Here is a 19,658-nt window from a genome sequence, read left to right on the forward strand (position 1 = left end):
GGGCGCTGCCAGCAAATAATGCAACAATCCCGGGTTGTCACTAAGCTTTCGATGATCCCACCTAAAATGTGCGGATCCCACCAAATATGCAATGTACCTCCCTTATCTATCACTAGCAGAGTGTCGAAGGAAATTAGTTATTTTACAAACAACCCACTATTCCTTCTTCCTCCCAAATAAACTCCCTGTTTATGGGGTCTGCTAGTAATTGAAGTGCAGTTCCAGTTCTCACAATAACGTGGCTCAGTATCCTGAATAACTCCCGGCAAGTGTAACAAGAAACAGACTTGGCCCACAGTAAGGATTCCCTTTCACCTAAGGTTCACCTCAGCAGCCGATTGCCCTAGCAACCCTTGCTACCTTGTGGCACCCTTTTCCTGGCACTCGCCTTCCCTGTGCGTGACCTTGAGGTTTAAACTATTTTCCTGCTCCTCGGGTTTAGTCTAACCTCCTCTCTTCAGTCACCACCCTTTTGAGTTAGGATACGTTGCTGGAATAACAAGGCATATCTGTTTTTAACATAACATTTAAGAAAGCTTTATTTAACTAGAGGACATGTAAAATTCGTTATGGTTTCATGCGTATAAGCTCTTAGATCATATTCTTAGTTACATATAACACTGGCTAGATAATATAGTTCTGGTAAACTTCTCAAAACACTCTACTATCCACTACCACCCACACGCTCCCGCTCCCAAAACCCTCTCAACTCTAACAACTGAATTAACTGAACTCCATCCCCTTTAAACTCGTGGCAGTCCCGCCCCTCAGGAATGGAATGTGTCACTCAACTAGGAGGTTGGGTTTAACACTTTACACCCTGGAGTTCTATTGTAAGCCAGCCCACTCCGTTACATTGCCCTTCCTATTCCACATCTCGATAGCCAAGTTCACAGAGTTGAGGTGGATAAACCCTCAAGGCGAAACTGGAACCTCCAAGCTAGCAGACGCAGCAGCCCAACTTTCCCCCTCGCTGGTGGTCAAGCTATCAGAATCCAGTGTTGAATCTCCCATATAACCCCTGGTGGAACACAACGCTCAGAACAAACCTCTCAATATGTTAACATCAATTTCCCCCTTTCTTTCATTGTGCAGCAAACTGCCAGGAAGAAATGGTTTAATTGGCTGGGCGTACAGCAGGGGGTCATCTTGTAAGGAACAAGTTGCTCAGGAATCGAAAGGGGAGTGGGCCTGTGCACTCTGCACTCTGATAAACAAGCCGTCTGTCAAACTCTGTGATGCTTGCCTGACTCCAAGGCCTGAGCGTAAGTCTGTATGGTTCTCTGTCTGGCATTGTAATGTATTACAGCAGTGCAAGTAACATGGGAACGTTTTGCTTTGCTTTGTGTCGTTTATACTCCTCTTCACAACATACAGGTAATATGTTCATTAATACTCTGGTCCTAAATGCCTATTACTTGCCCTAATGCTTCAAATCTGAAATATTATATGAGGAGGAAGACAAAGGATATCATTGATATTATTTTATTTCAGAGTTGCTTTATACTTTGTGGTATGGTGCATGCAGTGTTCCTCCCTCCCTCCCTCTCCTTCTCTTTTTCTCTCTGCAGAAAACCCCACTCCCATTTAGCTAGACATGTCCCCAAACATTTGGAGACATGTGACAAACATGTGGTTGGAATTGGGAAGCCGCTATTGGATGTGGCTTCCGGACACGTTTACTGCTTATTTGTTGTCTTTTCTTTGTGGACTTGACCACTTTGATGTAGGAACTGTAGGGGTAGCTAGTCTAGTTTGAGGGTCTGCTCTGGTTCCCCAGGCAAATTCTTCTAGGACCCCAAGACCTGGCCAGTTTTCATGACAGCATCAACAACAAGAGGGGGAAAATAGTGGGACCCAGCACTGGGGTTGGCAGGGCCGAAATTCCTGACATGGATGCAGATCTTCCCTTCCCTAGTCATTACACCAATGACTAATGAGTGACGAGAAAGAATGATAGCCAACCATGATTCATCTAATCTGTATGAATCAGCTATGGAATGGGATGGGGGGGGGCAGTCTGCTGGTGTGCCTTTTGCATGTGTGCATAGATGAGGCTGTGTCATGAATGTGTGGTGTGGAGGGTTGGACAGGGCCAATATATATTAGCCACCCCAAAGTCCCAATTAAAAACTAAAAAATGAGACGGTCCGTAGGGTTCCTAGCAGTTTTCATGAGATAACTATATGGGGTGGGAAGAATAGACAGCCCTTCTTTCCAGAGACCAGGAAAGAAATTCAGAGGAAATCCTCTCTCAAGAAAATTAAGATAGAGAAACAGCCCTGAGCAGATGCCCCTGTTCTTAGAATCTGCATTATAAACCCAGAAACATGTCTCAAGGAACAACTGTTTGTGCAATAATAGCATGTTCCTTTTGTAACTCAAATATAAACTTTCACAGCTGTTATCCCATCCCATGCTACATGAATTATTCAGTTAAACCTTTGGTACTTTTTGCAGATTTCAGCAACTTCCCTGAATTGTCAGACCAAATGTTCCATAAATTGAAAGGGAATGCATTTTTTTTTAGCTGGAAGGGACAAAAGCTGTCCTCCACCCTGTTGGTATTTCAAAAACAATAGAAGTGTTTGTGTGTGTGTGTGCACGTGTATGCATGAAAAGTGTTTAAAACCTGTAATAAAAATTGTGATTTAAAAACTATGTGTTGAAACTTTACGTGGGTAGTTTTTTTGACACCTTTTACAGTTGGAGCAAACCCCAATCACTCAGCAATGATGTCTTTCATTTCTCCCACAAAGAAGAGCTTCTAATCTCTGAGGCACTCTACTTCTCTGCCCTGCCCTACCCTGATTGCATTTCCTCCCTGCTCTTCCATGATTCTCGCCTCCTTGCTGTCTCTTTCCTCTCCTTCCTCCTGCCTTTGTGCTTTCTGCTGTGCTGCTCTTATTTATCAGGCTCCCCCCTCTAATGGACAAGCCAGTTTCTTTTAAGAGGCTCCCCAAGTTTGGGTTAATATAATCGTTCCTGCATGTCCAGTCTCACCTGGATCCCTTGCTGGCTATCCTTACTAACTGCAAATCGGGGTGGGGAAACATCCACTTTTGCCTCTTCCTTGCCCAGCAGTGGGCATGTGGCCCCAAAAGGTTGCATGGCCCTTGGACTGCTGTCCATTCTTGTCACCCTTCCTCTTTTGGGTCTATTTGTTTTGCACTTGGTCTGCCAATTGCAGTCCCTGAGAAGGTGCCTTTACCCATAAGGATGACATAGACTAGTGAAATATGCTGGGAGTGGGCTTGGCTGTCAGTGGAGCACTGATGCTATAAGCATCTGGTAGGATCTTCCAGTCGAAGCTCCCGGAAGCCGTTCACACTCTGGATCGCGATTGACTGTAAGGGAAGGTTGAGAAAAGATGTGCTGACCTGCTGTAGGCCTTCTGGAGCCAGCAGAGTGCCGGGCAAGGGAGGTTAGCGAGCAATCGGGAAGGATTTCTGTTGTCTGCCAAAGTTGCTCTTGGCTGATTGTCTTCCACTAAAATGTCAGCCCCAGGAACCTAAAGATTTAGTCTGTTCAGAAAGTCAGATTTGCCAATTAACTTCTCTCCTGGAATTTATGCACCCAGCTGGTTCCCTAGAAGCTGAAGCGGACCCAATACAACAAAGGCAGCGTGGCTTAGGGCTTTAGAAGAAAATCACGATAATGCTCTTTTTCTCTCTCTCGGCATCTTTCATTCCAGTTGTGAAGCTTTTGAGCTGTTATCAAAGTCCAATGCTGGCATCTAGAGACTTCTTTAACATATATTTAACATATATTTAAATCTTTTTAATAAAAAAGATGATGTAAGTAAAATGATTTCCTCAATGCTTATAATTAATACTTTTTTCCTAGAATCAGAATGGTAGAGTCAGAAGGGACCCCAAAAGTCATCTAGTCCAAGCCTCTGCAGTGCAGGAATCTCAATGCACAGTCCCCCATCCAATTTGAAACCATACTGGATCCTGCTTAGCTTTGCAAATGTGCTTGCATTTTATTTCCCTCCACTTAATTAACGTATGTAAAATTCCCTTAATTAATTGAATGTAATTTTACTTTCTCTGAAAAGACCTTTTCAAAAAAAATAAGTTATTCTACATCCCCCATCCTTGCATATGTTGCTAGTGTGCATTCATAAGACTATTGCTGTCATTCTACAATGCTAACCTGAACTGCCTTGATTCCCATTGATGTAAATTGAGATGTGCATTAGCATCCAAGGCTAGGTAGTTATTATGGATAACTATTTCTTTAAGAAGAACTGTAGCTCAGTGCCTTGCATGCAAAAGGTCCAATATTCAATCTCTGGCATCTCCAGGCAGAGCTAGGAATGTCTCCCTGGCTGGAAACCCTGGAAAGCTGCTGTCATTCAGGGTAGACAATGCTGAGCTGACCGGTCCAGCGGTCTGACTTGGTGTAAGGCAGATTCCCATGTTCACAACTATGAAAAGGATCTAGGGGTCTTGGTGGACCGCAAGCTTAACATGTGTGATGCAGCAACAGAAAAAAGCTAATACTGTTCTAGGCTGCATCAAAAGAAGTATAGTGTCCGTGAAGTAATAATCCCCCTCCATTCTGCCTTGGTCAGACCACACCTGGAATATTGTGTCTAGTTCTGGGTGCTGCAGTTTAAGAAGGATATTGACAAGATAGAACATGTGTAGAGGAGGGAAACCAACATGATCAAGGGTCTGGAAACCAAGCCGTAAGAGGATCAGTTGAGAGAATTGGGTATGTTTAGCTTGGAAAAGAGGAGGCAGATATGATAGCCATCTTCAGATATCTAAAGGGTTGTCACATGGAAGAGGGAGCATGCTTGTTTTCTCCTGCTCCAGAGGGTAGGACTTGAACCAATGGATTCGAGTTGCAAGAAAGGAAATTCCAACAAGAACTTTCTGACAGTAAGAACTGTTTGACAGTGGAACAGACTCCCTTGGGAGGTTGTGAACTCTCCTTCTTTGTCGGTTTTTAAGCAGAGATTGGATGACCATGTGTCGTGTATGATCTAGTTGAGATTCCTGCATTGCAGGGAGTTAGACTAGATGACCCTTGGAGTACCTTCCAAATCTACCATTCTATGATTAGTAGTGTGTAGAGCAGTATAGATGTAGTTCAAGAGCTTGGGAGGGAGGGGGGAATAAGTGATTCAAAGAGGATACTAACCAGGATGTCTTCCTTTTCTTGCCACCTATTTTAAGTTCAAGAAATACAGAAGAACGAAGCTTTGGAAGCCTTTAATAGCAGCTTAATCAAGTACCCATGTAATAACTTTGGGAAACCAAGGGGAGAAATTAAGATCAACAGGAAAACTGTGTTTGGGACAACAACATTGGTGCTGTCAGATTTTGCTAGCAAATTGCCTCTGCCGAATCATAATGGAAGCAGAAGTCTAACTCCAGATGGAAACTCTCTGTGTGATTCTTCACGAAATGATTATAACAGCACCAACCACCATGCTGTAAATACACCCGTATCATTCTCCCATCAATATAATTCTTTAAAGCCGGCACAGAAGAAACAGAAGATTGATTCTTCATCTTCATCTGTTGGGACGATCAATGAGAATTTAGCAATCAGGTTTGTTAATTCCAGATCTAAACAAGATTCCTCTAAAGTATATTTCATTGAATGTGGACTTGAAAGGCAGAAATTGATGGGTGCAAGGCAATGTTTATAGGGAAACATTGGTTTGGGGTTTATTGCGTGTTTTGCTTTTGAAGTGGTTTGATATAATATATATTCCATCCAGTAAGGATAATGGGTAACTCATGAAACAGAGTTTGCTTACTGCTGTGTGTCCCTTATTTGACACAGAATCGCTTGTGACTCGGGCAACTTGTTAGATCAGAAGAAAGGGCAATTTGCCGAGCTCAAGCTTCAGTGGCAAGAGATTAGCTGCTGAGTGTCCTAGAAATGAAGCAGGGCAGAAGCCCTGGAACTTTGCAGAATTTGATTGTAGGTGCAAGGGGGCCAATGGGCTTCTCTATAGCACAGCAGAGCGAAGTATTCCTTGCTGCCTGCTTCCCTACTTGGTAGCCCAGAAACAAAATTGCATTGTGGTGTAGCCAGCGTAGCATAGTGGTTGAAAGTGTTAGCCATGGACCTGGGAGACCAGGGTTCAAATCCTTACTAGGCCATTGTCACAGTGGCCGGAGTGGACTACTTCAGAGTAACGACGCTACGCAGCTCTGCATTTTATTCTTTTATTGGTGCTGCGTATTTACAGTGCTGAAGTCATTGCTATTTACACGGAGTGATGTGATCAGTCGGTTTCAGAACCTCCTAATGGCTTTTGGCGCGTCTTTCTCCAACACAAAAGCTTTGGCAGACCCATCCTCTTTCCCCTCCTCTTTCTGCGTAGTTCTGGCGTTGGGGGGATGGGTCTCCCCCCCTTATTCGCCCCTTCCTGTCCCACCTGGGACCCTGGCTCCTCTACCTTGCCTGAGCCTCGGACACGACTTCCTGCTTCCCCACTGGAATCGGAACTCTCTCTGCTTTCCCCTGTGCTCGGTGATTGGCTTGAACTCAGGAGGGGAGGGACTTCGCGATATCCCCTGTCCCTCACATCCACCCCCCTCCCAAGCTCTCCTTCACCCCTCCCCAGGTCCCCCCCAGGTGTCGGTGACGACTGGAAGCCTAAGAACTCAGTGCTTTCCGAGCCCGTTGGTGTGAACACCTCCCCCCAGTCCTGCACGCCCCCCCTTCCGCCTGGGAGGATGGGAATCCCAAAAAGTCCGTGGCGTCAGAGCTGGTGGGGGTAAAAATGTTCTGCCAATCTGCTCCTTCCTCTGACTGGGTGGATCTCGGTGACACCCAGACCTCATCCTCTGGTTCCTCAAACTCCGCTTCCCAGCGCCATGGTGAACTGCTCTCCCGTGCTTCCTCCCCCTCCCCCTCCCTTTCCATGTGCCAGGGCTTGGGTCTATGGGGAAAGAGGGCGTGAAATTCTTCTACCAGGAATTCCTCCTGTATCTGAGTGGCTGGGACCCATTCATTCTGGGACGGTGGAGCATCCTCCCATGCCATGAGGTACTCCAGTCCCCCCACCCCCCACCTTGAATCCAGGATGGCCGTGGCCTCATTGAGTTGCTCCCTGCCTTCCCTCTCCCCCCCTCCCTCAGGGGTTTGTTCGCTGTCTCGGAGCCTGCTGCTTTCCCTGTACGGCGACAGCAGCGATCTATGAAACACAGGGTGCACCCTCATGTCCTCTGGCAGTGCCAGCCTGTATGCCACCGGGTTGACCTGTTGCGTGACCGTGAAGGGGCCCAACCTTCTGGGCGCCAGCTTTTTGCATCGCCCTCTGATGGGAAGGCCCTCCGAGGACAACCAAACTTTGTCCCCCACCCTAATGACCTCCCCCGGTCGCCTGTGGCGATCTGCCCCCTTCTTGTACGCTTCCTTGGCTCTCTCCAAGTGTTCTCTGAGCTGCTGGTGCACCGTCTCCAGTTCCTCTGCCCAATCCTCAGCCTGTGGGCCCTCCTCCTCCTCCTCCCCCTCCCTCTCTGGGAAAGATCTGAGGTCACGCCCGTAATTGGCCTTAAAGGGCGACACCCCTGTGGAGACGTGCACCGCATTGTTGTAGGCAAATTCTGCCAGTGGCAGGCGATCCACCCAGTCCGTTTGCCGCTGGCTGACGTAGCATCTCAGGTACTGCTGCAGAATGGCGTTGACCCTCTCCGCCTGTCCATTGGTCTGCGGGTGTCTAGCCGTCGACAAGCTGACCTCCACCTGCAGGAGGTTCATGAGCCGCCGCCAGAACCTGGAAACAAATTGGCGGCCACGATCCGAAATAACCCTTAAAGGTAATCCATGCAGTCTGAATACGTGATCCACAAACAGTTTGGCTGTCTCTTCTGCAGAGACCGCCCTGGCACACGGTATAAAGTGGCACATTTTGGACATGAGGTCCACCACCACCAACACTGCGGTCTTGCCCCTGGACGACGGCAGGTCTGTGATGAAGTCCATGGACACTACTTCCCACGGCCTGTGCGGTGTGGCTAAGGGCTCCAGCAAACCTGCTGGTGGCGCTCTGACCACCTTTGCCCGCTGGCAGGTGTCACAGCCCCTTACATAATCCCTCACATCCTCCCGCACCCCTGGCCACCAGAAGTGTCTCATGACTAGGTGAGCGGTTTTGTCCCTCCCAAAATGACCCGCCGTTGGGTTGTCGTGCATCTGCTTGAGGACCGTACGTCTAAGCTGGGTGGTGGGCAGGTACAGTGCACCCTTGTAGAAAAGCAGCCCCCTGCGTTCTGCAAAGTCTTTTGCCTGCTCCCCCCCCCTTCTCAGTTCTCTGAAGATGCGGTTGGCAAATTCATCCGCTGCCGTCAGTGCTGTGAGTTCCGCCTCGCTCACCACTGCTGCTCCGCAGGACCATGCTGACGGGGGGAAAATGTGCCTGGGTGCCGGTGGCGCCTCCTCCTCCATGTACTCTGGCTTGCGGGAGAGGGCATCCGCCCTGACATTCTGCTCTCCCGGGATGTAGTGTATGGAGAAGTTGAAGTTCGAGAAGAACTCTGCCCACCGTATCTGCCGCTGGTTGAGCACCCTGGCAGTTCTCCAGAACTCCAGGTTCTTGTGGTCTGTGCACACCTGGATGGGGTGCTTGGCGCCCACCAGGAAGTGTCTCCAGTGCTGGAACGCAGCGTGGATCGCAAGAAGTTCCCGATCAAACACCGTGTAGTTTCGCTCTGGCTGGGTCAACTTCCTGGAGAAGAAGGCACAGGGTCTCCACTCTCTGTTGGCATCCAGTTGCAACAAAATGGCGCCCACAGCTTTATCAGAAGCATCTGTCTCCACGCGTAGGGGCGCGTCCTGAACCACGTGGAACAGGTTCTGGTCTGAGGCGAACACCCTCTTGAGGCTTTCAAACGCTGCTTGCGCCTCTGGTGTCCACCTGAACTTCTGCTTGCCTCTCAGGCAGTCAGTGATGGGAGCCGTAACGCGAGAGAAGTTCTTGATGAACTTCCTGTAGAAGTTGGCGAAGCCTAGTAGGCGTTGGGCATCTTTGCGCGTCCTGGGGCTGTGCCAGTCCAGGATGGCCTGCACCTTGTCCTTGTCCATCGCCAGCCCCTTGTCTGACAGCTTGTAGCCCAGGAAGTCCACCTCCTTGGTGTGAAACTTGCACTTCTCCAGCTTCACATACAGGTGGTTCTCCTTCAGGCGCTGCAACACCTCCCTGACATCTTTCACATGCTGCACTGGGTCATCGGAATAGATAAGGATGTCATCCAGGAAGACCAAGCATTTCCTGAAGAGGAGGGACCCCAGGACGTGGTGCATGAAGGCCTGGAAGCATGCTGAGCCCCCTTGCAACCCGAAGGGCATCACCAGATATTCAAAAGAGCCCAGAGGCGTGAACATCGTGGTTTTCCATTCATCGCCTTCCCGGATCCTGATCAAGTTGTACGCCCCCCTCAGGTCTAGCTTGGTGAAAATCTTGCCCCTGCGTGCCGCTGTCAGGAGATCATCCACTCTGGGCATGGGGAAAGCCACTGGCTCTGTTACTGAATTCAGCCGTCTAAAATCAACCACAAGGCGGCGCTGTTGCGTGTCTTTCTTGTCCACCCAGAAGACTGGGCTGCCCCCTGCTGCCTTGCTTTCTCTGATGAACCCCCGCTTGAGGTTCTTGTCAATGAAAGCGCGCAGATCCTCCAGTTCCTGGTCTGACATGGCGTACAGCTTGGCTGGGGGTATAGTTGCCCCTGGCACCAGGTTGATCTGGCAGTCAAAAGGCCTGTGTGGGGGTAGGTGGTCGGACTCCGCTTCGCTGAAGACCTCCTGCAGGTCCCAGTACGGCTTGGGTATCGCCTCACCCCCTTTGATGTGCATGGTGGCCACCGTGGCTATCGGAGGCCCCTCCCCTGGTTGGTGCTGCATGCAATGTTCCAGGCAAAAGTCCGATCCAAAAGTGATGCATCTCTGGTGCCAACTGATGGAGGGGTCGTGGCGCGCCAGCCAGCTCATGCCCAAGACGATGGGGGGGTCTGAGATGGTTGTGACGTTGAATGCCAGTGTCTCTGAGTGCCTTCCCACCGTCATTCTCATGGGGGGGGTTTGATGAGTGATGGCCCCTCCCAGCAGCTCTCTGCCGTCAATGGTTGCCACGTGCAGGGGAAAATCCAGCTGCAGAAGCTGGATCTGGTGCCCTTCTGCAAAGTTTCTCGAGAAGAAGTTGGCTGAGGCACCACTGTCAATTAGGGCGAGGACCGTCAGGGGATAGCCATTTGGGAGCGTGAGCGTCACTTCTAGAACCACTCCTGCTCTGGGAGGGGTGGGCTGGCTCTGCTCCTCTCTGTGCGGGTGGGTGGGCTGGGGCTGTTGTCTGCTGACTGTGCCTGGCTGCTGCCCCTTGTCTCCTGCAGCCAGGCTTTCCCGTTTCCCTGCTGTGGTGCTGCGTCAGTGGGGGAGGGCACAACCGTTCCCGCCTTTCCTTGCCACTCCCTGCGATGTGGGCAGTCTCTGACGAGATGCTGGGGGGAGTTGCAGAGAAAGCAATTCCCACCCCTTCCCTCCTTGCGTCTTGGCGCCGCTGGGGTTTGAAAAGCCCGCGCGCGCGCGCTATCAATCTGCATGGGTTCCTGGTCCTGACTGGCCCCAGGCGTGGCTTGAAAGGGTTGTTGGGGGAGTGGCTTCTCCTGCGACCGTGGGAACCAAGCCCGCTTCGCGCGCGTTGCTTGCTTGTCGCTCCACCGGGATTCCTGTCTCACCCCCACCGCCAGAGCCGCTTTGCTCAGCTGATCCATATTACTGGGCTTTGGACCTCTCGAGAGCTCATCCTTCACCTCCTCATGCAACCCCAAGTAGAACGCCGCTTGCATTGGGGGTGACTCTAGTTCCCACCCCAATCTGTGCACCAGCATGGTGAATTTCGCCCAATACGCGCGAACTGTCATATTTCCTTGGCGTAAATTATGAAGTTCCTCCTTAGTCTGGTCCATATGACTATCGGACGAATACATCGTTTTCAAACCTTCTAGAAATAGTTTGACATTCTTCATGCAAGGATTCTTTGTTGCGATTAACGGTCTTAGCCACTCCCTGGCTGCCCCGGTAAGGTGCTCCACAATAAACGCTACCCTGTGCTCATCATCAGGGAACTCAGCGTGGTGCAGCTCAAGAGCATACACAATCTCAGTCTCAAAGCCCTGATATTCCCTCGGGTCTCCATTGAACTTGCTTACTAGCGTCCCGGCTCTCCTTCCTGGCAGCACTTGGACTTGGGGTGCCCCTCCCGCCTTGTTTTTCTCTGCATCCAGCTTGTTTTGGAGGTCTACCGCCACCGCCCTTAATTCCTGCTCTCTTTCCTGTAGCGCTCTCACCTGTTCCGCAAGTTGTATCCGGTCGTCCTGGACCTTCTTAGTCTCTTCTTTAGCTGCCTTCAATTCCCCCTGCGCCTGCAGCGACAGCTGCTGCAGTTCTTGCTGGGCTTGCTCCGCGATCTGCCGCCATCTCTCCGCCTCTGACACGCTCATCCCGGCAACTCCAAAGTAGCCCAAAAAGGATTAGGAGGTTGCTGTCACAGTGGCCGGAGTGGACTACTTCAGAGTAACGACGCTACGCAGCTCTGCATTTTATTCTTTTATTGGTGCTGCGTATTTACAGTGCTGAAGTCATTGCTATTTACACGGAGTGATGTGATCAGTCGGTTTCAGAACCTCCTAATGGCTTTTGGCGCGTCTTTCTCCAACACAAAAGCTTTGGCAGACCCATCCTCTTTCCCCTCCTCTTTCTGCGTAGTTCTGGCGTTGGGGGGATGGGTCTCCCCCCCTTATTCGCCCCTTCCTGTCCCACCTGGGACCCTGGCTCCTCTACCTTGCCTGAGCCTCGGACACGACTTCCTGCTTCCCCACTGGAATCGGAACTCTCTCTGCTTTCCCCTGTGCTCGGTGATTGGCTTGAACTCAGGAGGGGAGGGACTTCGCGATATCCCCTGTCCCTCACATCCATGAAGCCCACCGGGTGCCCTTTGGAGTCTAGCGTACCTCACAGGGTTGTTGTAGGAATGAATTAGTATTATTATTAATTAAAATTGTATACCGCCCTATACCCATAGATCTCAGGGCAGTTCAGAACATAAAATTGAGGATGGAGAGAACCAGGTATACCACTTTGAGCCCCTTGGAGAAAAAGACTGGGTATAAGGGCAATAAATGAATATAGTTGTACCTTGGTTCTCGAATCCCTTGGTACTTGTACATTTTGGCTCCTGAACGCCAAAAACCCGGAAGTGTGTGTTCTGGCTTTCAAACGTTTTTCAGAAGCCAAACGTCCGACGCGGCTTCCGCTTGAGTGTAGGAAGCTCCTGCAGCCAATTGGAAGCTGCACCTTGGTTTTCGAACAGTTTCAGGAGTCAAACGGACTCCCAGAATGGATTAAGTTCGAGAACCAAGGTTCCACTGTAGAGGTATGGGGTGTATATAACACATTTGAGTAAGGAGCCAAGTAAACCCCCGTTACCCAAAGTTGGACCTTTGGGGAGGTGGTGAAGACTGAGAGGGGTTGGAGGAGGATGTCAGAGTTCCCAGGTAGCACTTTACGAGGTATACAGGAGCACGAGAATAGCACTGCCGGGTGGAATTTGGCCTTGACTTGTAGACTTAAAGGGGGGGGGGGGGAGGTTGGCTGCTGCTAAATAAAAGTAACAGGGAGCGAACTAACCTTGTTTAAACATTAATCATCAAGGAAAGTGCCCTTGTGCCTTGTAAGCGAAGATGCTCTCCAACTCTTCTGGTGACGCTAATGTTAGAGGAGAGTAAAGCTTCCCTGCCACCTTCATAAAATACACTTTTCTGCTCTGCCAGTCACACTTCCTCCTCTGTGGAACATGATTGGGATCATTAAAGTAGCTTTGATCAAAGAGCATGGAAAATTGTCTCCGAAGCGGACAAGTAGGTAGAGATCCCCATGGCCTGGTCTAAGACACTCGTAATAGCTTTCCAGAGGGGGAGATATAATTGGAGGGAATTGGACCTCGAGTACATCTTGCTGCTGCCAATTCGGAATGCCTTTTAAACATGAAAGGACAAAATTTATGCCAGCGACACCGGAATAGTGCTGTTTTATATTTTTTTAAAAATGAGATAAAATAAGAGGCCACGCAGTTTTGGGACTTTAAATTCGCCACTTGCCCTTCATTTCAATTGCATGGATACTCAGTGCAGATTCCTTCAATTTTATTTAAAGAGAAATCAAGTAGGGCAGGTAAAATATCCGGTTTCTCTATTTTGATTACTGCATGTGTATAACAATGCATTATTGACAGCTGTGTACGAAAGGCAAGAGTTTGGACGGTGTTTGGTGGAAGGGAGGAAGAGTGTTGTTGCTGTTGCTGTAACTAATCCCTTTTAACTTCATGTAGTTTTTATTATTATTTTGCAACCTGTCATTGCAGAGCACCTCCAGTTAATATGGCAGATGGTTCTTACACATTAAATGCTGGCAGCCCTCGCTGCAATAAACACAGCCGCTTCTGCGTTCTTCGCGTGGTGAGGAAGGACGGAGAAAACAAGGGCAGGCAATTTTATGCTTGTCCTTTACCCAGAGAAGCCCGGTGCGACTATTTTGAAGTACGTGAGATTGCGTAGCCTTGCCGAGCACCCTTGAAGGGTACAACTCTTTTCCTTCAACCCATTATGATTACTCATGGGTTTCGTTCGTACTTTCGGGATTAGTGTACTGGAAGGAGAACTGCAATGTCACCGATGAAGTTAGTTAGCTTTGCCTAGATAACTTCTAGACACATCCTGACATCCTGGCCACTGCAGAATGGTTTTCTGCGTGGAGTAGATTGTGTCGTGGACTTTGAATTCAGATTTTACACTAAAAGGTTTTCATTTATTGACACTATTAAGAATTAAGACACAAAGAAAGCTATGGCTTATTGATATCCCTTCCCCAGTTCTGAAAGCAGAAGCAGGGGAGAATGCTCCTGTCAGTCATGAGGGGGATTTAACTGCCTGGCTAGGATGACGTCTTGTGGGGGAGGGCACAAGAGGGAATTTATTTGAAGAGGGTAATTGATGCAGAGATGGGAGTAGAGATTATTCTTCATTCAAGTAGCCACTGCTGTCCTTGAAAAGCTGGAGAATGGGGAGTTTGGGAGAGGGTTCTCCCCCTACTTCTCTGCCTCTTCAACCAATAGCCATCTATGGCAGTGATGGGGAACCTCAGTGATGAAGTTCACCTTGGGCCTCTCGGTCAGGTCTTCAGCACACTCTCCAGGCCACAGACCTGCTCCACATCCTCCTGGGATGTTTATGCCTCATTGCGGAATGTGTGGTGGTACCTCCTGCTTGATCAGATGGAGACAGACTTGTTCCTTCCATGTGCAGAGTAAATGTATGGAGGAAGGAGCAGCACTTTCTTCTCCCAGACTTACCCCTGATGTCATTGCAGCTTGTTGAAAGGTCTGAAAAGGGCTCCCTGTGCAAATTAGCGGTATTCGCCATGGGTGTAGACAGGGGGGGGGCAGGAGGGGGCAGCTGCCCCCCCCTAGAAGCAAAAAATTATTGTATTTTACAGACCATAACCAATACTTTGCCCCTCCAAAAACTGAAGTGGAAAGGGCTTTGCTTTAGCAAGAGCAGCTCTCCACTTGCTGGGGGCGGGAACACAGCTGTAACAAAAACACATCAAATAAATAAAGCAAAGTGGCTACCAGTACTTAAGCAGTTAAGACAATGGAGCAGAATATCCCTTCAGGCAAGGTCCACCCTATTCACCCTATTGTAATTCAGTGGGAGTTGTTAATGGGCATTCAGGGATCGCATTAACAGTTCTATTGGCGATTTAATGAGGGTGCAGAGGATTCAATTTGACTAAGGTGGCCCTGCAAGGCTAAAAGGAAGTGAATAAGAAGGGGGGGGCTGTAGCTTTGATAGACACAGTGATGTTTATAAAAAGCATTGGTGTTCCAGTCTGCCCCTCCTCCTGCATCTGTATACTGTAAATCAGGGGTGGCCACCTCCCAAGAGACTCTGATCTACTCACAGAGTTAAAAACTGGGAGTGATCTACCCCCTTTTGGGGGGTTCAGGTCAAAGCTGTTGAGTTTTTTTAAGGAAGGGAAGCCCTGTTTTGGGGGGGTTAGGTCAAACTTGTTGAGCTTCTTTTAGGAGGGAGGGAGGCCCATTTTTGTTTAGGGCTTCAGGTCATAGTTCAGCTTTTTTTAGGGAGGAGGAAAAATTTGGGTGAGCTTTTTTAGGGGTGCCAGTGATCTAGCAGTGATCTACCACAGACATCCAGTGATCTACTGGTAGATCACAATCTACCTGTTGGACGTGCCTGCTGTAAATCAAGCAGAGAGAAAGCTGCTTACAAGGCTCCTGTACAGGTGTACCGGTATCTTCCTCTTGCTGCAGAGTTCTAGCATCACAGCGTCACCCAGAGGCACCCACAAATGTGAGTTATCCCTCTCTCTATTTCTTCCTTCCTTTCCTCCCTCTTCCATCCTCAATAAAATACTGGGGGGGGGCAGATAAGCCCCACATAGAAAGCCCATCAACATGGGGGGGGGGGAATGACTCTTTAAAATACAGTATTTAACAGTAATTTCTTTTTGGGGGGGGAGGCACCTAGGCCTCTAGGAGTTGGCTGCTATGCCTAGGACAATTCAAGAAAGCAGAATCATGCATATGCTATGGTAATATATCAATAGAATCATGGAATTGTAGTCGGAAGGGACCACAAGGGTCATCTAGTCCAACCCCCTGCAATGCAGGAATTTTTCCCCAATGTGGGGCTTGAACCCACAACATGGTTGAATTATTATGCTGATATGCAGCAACGCCTCGGAGCCATCGAGACTGCGGCCCTGTCTTGCCTCGCCCTCGCCCGCCCTGCCACCCCCTCTCCCCTGCCCGACCCTCCCATCCTCTTGCTGCAGAGTTCCAGCTTCACAGCATCACCCAGAGGCACCCACAAATATGAGGTATCCCTCTCTCTATTATTCCTTCCTTCCCTCCCTCTTCCATCCTTAATAAAATACTGGGGGGGGGGCAGATAAGCCCCACATAGAAAGCCCATCAAAATGGGGGGGTGACTCTTTCAAATACGGTATTTACCAGTAATTGGGGGGGGGAGAGGCACCTAGGCCTCTAGGAGTTGGCTGCTATGCCTAGGAGTAGGACAATTCAAGAAAGCAGAATGATGCATATGCTATGGTAATATATCAATGGAATCATAGAATTGTAGTCGGAAGGGACCACAAGGGTCATCTAGTCCAACCCCCTGCAATGCAGGATTTTCCCCCCAAGGTGGGGCTTGAACCCACAACATGGTTGAAATATTATGCTGATATGCAGCAACGCCTCGGAGCTGTCGTGACTGCGGCCGTGCCTTCCCTCGCCCGCCCTGCCAACCCCTCTCGCCTGCCCGACCCTCCCGTCCTCTTGCTGCAGAGTTCCAGCATCACAGCGTCACCCAGAGGCACCCACAAATATGAGTTATCCCTCTCTCTATTTCTTCCTTCCTTCCCTCCCTCTTCCATTCTTAATAAAATACGGGGGGGGCAGATAAGCCCCACATAGAAAGCCCATCAACATGGGGGGGATGACTCTTTCACATACGGTATTTACTAGTAATTGGGGGGGGGAGGCACCTAGGCCTCTAGGAGTTGGCTGCTATGCCTAGGAGTAGGACAATTCAAGAAAGCAGAATGATGCATATGCTATGGCAATATATCAATAGAATCATAGAATTGTAGTCGGTAGGGACCACAAGGGTCATCTAGTCCAACCCCCTGCAATGCAGGAATTTTTTCCTAAGGTGGGGCTTGAACCCACAACATGGTTGAAATATTATGCTGATATGCAGCAACGCCTTGGAGCCGTCATGACTGCGGCCGTGCCTTGCCTTGCCCTCGCCCACCCTGTCACCCCCTCTTGCCTGCCCGACCCTCCCGTCCTCTCCAGCCAAGCAGGGTAGCCGCCGCCGTTGCCAGCCCCAGAAGCACAAGGTGGCCGCTGCCGCTGCTGCCGCCGCTGCCGCCACCACAATGTTGTCAGGCCAGCTGGCCCTGTAGCCCCGCCCACGTTCCCACTTTGTGGCCCCGCCCCTGAATGATCATGGCTTGCCCCCCCCTAGTTTTGATCCTGGCTACGCCCTTGGTATTCGCTGCAAAAAATAATAATATAAGAGTCTCTTTGTATGGACCTTGGCATCCTTTTTAGACCTTCTACCTGCTGGGACCAGCAGAGGACAGATATGTTGGGAGTGGGGCCAGTGTATACACTCCTCCCGTCTCCACATGTTTAATATACACATGGAGGGAAGTTCTGAAAGGGGAGTAAAAGGCCCTCTCAACTAACTTCCCAAGGATGGGCTGAACGCAATATACAATAGATTGTTTTCACATGGGTTTTGTTCTCTGTTAACACGGCAATTACAGGAAGTTGGAAGTGTGGGGAAGTGAGATCTATTGCTATTCATCTATGAGGTACCAGAACTTTACTTGGATAAATTGAACCCATGTTGCCTCCAGTCAGATAAGACTCTCGAAAACTGTCCTCTCACAAAGTCAAACCAGTGGAGCTCAGGTGGTGAAACATATAGCGTATTTGAAAGAGAGCCATTTACCCTGATTATTAGCAGTTGCCACCTACCCTGCAGAATTAAAGTCGAGTTTCTTGCCACCGGTTTAAAAGAGGGATCTGATGTTAAAAGGAGAAATGATTTCTCTCTACAGTGGGCAGACCTGCATTTTCCCTTCTGCAATCACAGGAAGCGCAGCATTATGAGGACGGTGTTGAAGATTGGCCCTAATAATGGAAAGAATTTCTTTGTGTGCCCTCTTGGGAAGGATAAGCAGTGTGACTTCTTTCAGTGGGCAGAAAATGGTCCAGGAATGAAGATTATCCCAGGATGCTGAGCAATTCATCTCCAATACTCCATCTGATGTTAATCTTCTCAAACTGTGTGTACAACGCTGCTCTTCTCTGGGAGATACTTTAGGAGGGTCATGATCAAGTGGTATCTTACGATTGCAAATCCATCTAGATTATACATTTGGACATGCTTTCTTTTGTTCCCTCCTTCTAACTGCCTCTGTGATTTGTTTTATCTAACACTAGAAGCTCTCATATGGAAGGGTTAACATATCTGAACAATACCCAGTCATCTCTTTTGTTGTCTTGTTTCCTGGCTAAAAAAATAAAATTGTTTAAATACAATCTTCAGGAATTATCTGGATTTAGTTGTCTCTCATGCAATGTGCTACAATCTTGTCAACAAAACATACATTTTTAGTTGGAGTTTGTACATGCTGTTTGTCCTTCAGCGCTTCCCCCCCACTCCCAATTCTTAAGCTGTGCTTCCATAAACATTTATATCTCAATGCATTTAAGATGAATAGATTTTAATACACTTTGTAATCAGTTATGAAAGATTAATATATTCAATAAACTTGTTTCTAGCAATGACGAGTCTCTGTTTGTTCTTAACGATTGCTCTGAATGAGCTTCTTGCCAAAGTAGAAGGGATGCATTTAACTAACATGCTTTATTGTTTGTTGCAGATCTGTAGGTGACCTTGCGATGGTTCCTGCGTGGCTTTCCCTTCACCTTATATTTCTCCATATAGGAACCTGCCCTAAGAAAAAAATGTTGCTCCTTTGGAACTGAACAGGTGGCTAGTTTAGCTTGGCTTATGCAAGCAACCTGATCCCCTATGCAGAATTAGGCACCCATTTGGGGTGGTTTGGTGCCCTTAAGTCTGCATAGGCTACTTGCACTTAAATTTGGTGGAAATTTGGACAGCAGTTTACCCATCCTTTCAAATCCATGGACTTTGGCTTACAAGCATGGCAGAGTAGGCCACTCTGTTCTCATTTATTGGTGAGATTGGACACATGCCTATTTGGGAGTAAGTCCCATTGAATTTAGGAAGATTTAGTTCTGAATAGACATGCATAGGGCTGGGCTCTTGGCATAATTCTTAAAGACAGCCCTGGCTTCAACCATTAGCTAGGTTAGGCACTGGCCAAGAGCCCCATGAGCTCAGAAGCACCTCTTACCCTGCCCTCCCTGCCAAGTCCCTGGGTGGTTGTGGGGGTTTTTGGGGGGCGGGCAAATCACTGCTCCCACCTGCAGTGTCCACCCAGCATTTTAAATTTACCCAAAATGCAATGCCCTAGTCTATAGATCTTACAACATCTATAGGCTGGTTAGCAATATAGATTCATGGTGGAGCATTGCATTTGGGACAAATTAAGGTGATGGGTGGCCATCACAGATGGAAGCCCATTCAAAAATGGTACTGCCCACTAAAATATAATGGGTGTAGCAGAGCAGAAGAAAATATACTGCATGTTTTTCCGCTGGGGGCCCTGCTGAAATACCACTGTGATAGATTCTGTCGGTGGATTGGCACAGATTTTCCTGTAGTTGCTCATTCAAAGATGAAATGCTCTCCCCATCGCTGCTGCTGCTATCCCAGACTTCCTCTGCTTCTTTGATCTGCTCCCCAGGCTTATAGTTTTTCTTGGGAGTCTCTTAGAATGAGCACCTCCTGTGGCATTTGAATTGTACCTCATCTTCGTTTGTTCAGCTCGCCTATTAAGATCGTCCTGGGCCAGCGACAGAACCTAATTGTGTTGGAAGTGCTTTAACGCCAATGGAGTGCTGTTTATTCTTTAAGGTCACTTTGCAAGCTCTTACACACCTGTCG

General features: G+C 48.7%; 1 protein-coding gene across 1 annotated transcript in view; it reads left to right on the top strand.

Annotated features, from left to right (window-relative positions):
* Positions 1 to 18,505, top strand: part of NEIL3 (nei like DNA glycosylase 3) — a 39,641-nt gene extending 21,136 nt beyond the window's left edge. The window contains exons 7-10 of the mRNA XM_035112163.2: positions 1,096 to 1,265; positions 5,190 to 5,568; positions 13,388 to 13,562; positions 17,680 to 18,505. Of these exons, the coding sequence (XP_034968054.2) occupies positions 1,096 to 1,265; positions 5,190 to 5,568; positions 13,388 to 13,562; positions 17,680 to 17,862 (907 nt within the window). The 3' untranslated portion in view covers positions 17,863 to 18,505. The remainder of the gene's footprint in view (positions 1 to 1,095; positions 1,266 to 5,189; positions 5,569 to 13,387; positions 13,563 to 17,679) is intronic.
* Positions 18,506 to 19,658: the final 1,153 nt, after the last annotated feature.

This window comes from Zootoca vivipara, chromosome 9 (genome assembly GCF_963506605.1).
Source record: "Zootoca vivipara chromosome 9, rZooViv1.1, whole genome shotgun sequence".
NCBI lineage: Eukaryota > Metazoa > Chordata > Lepidosauria > Squamata > Lacertidae > Zootoca > Zootoca vivipara.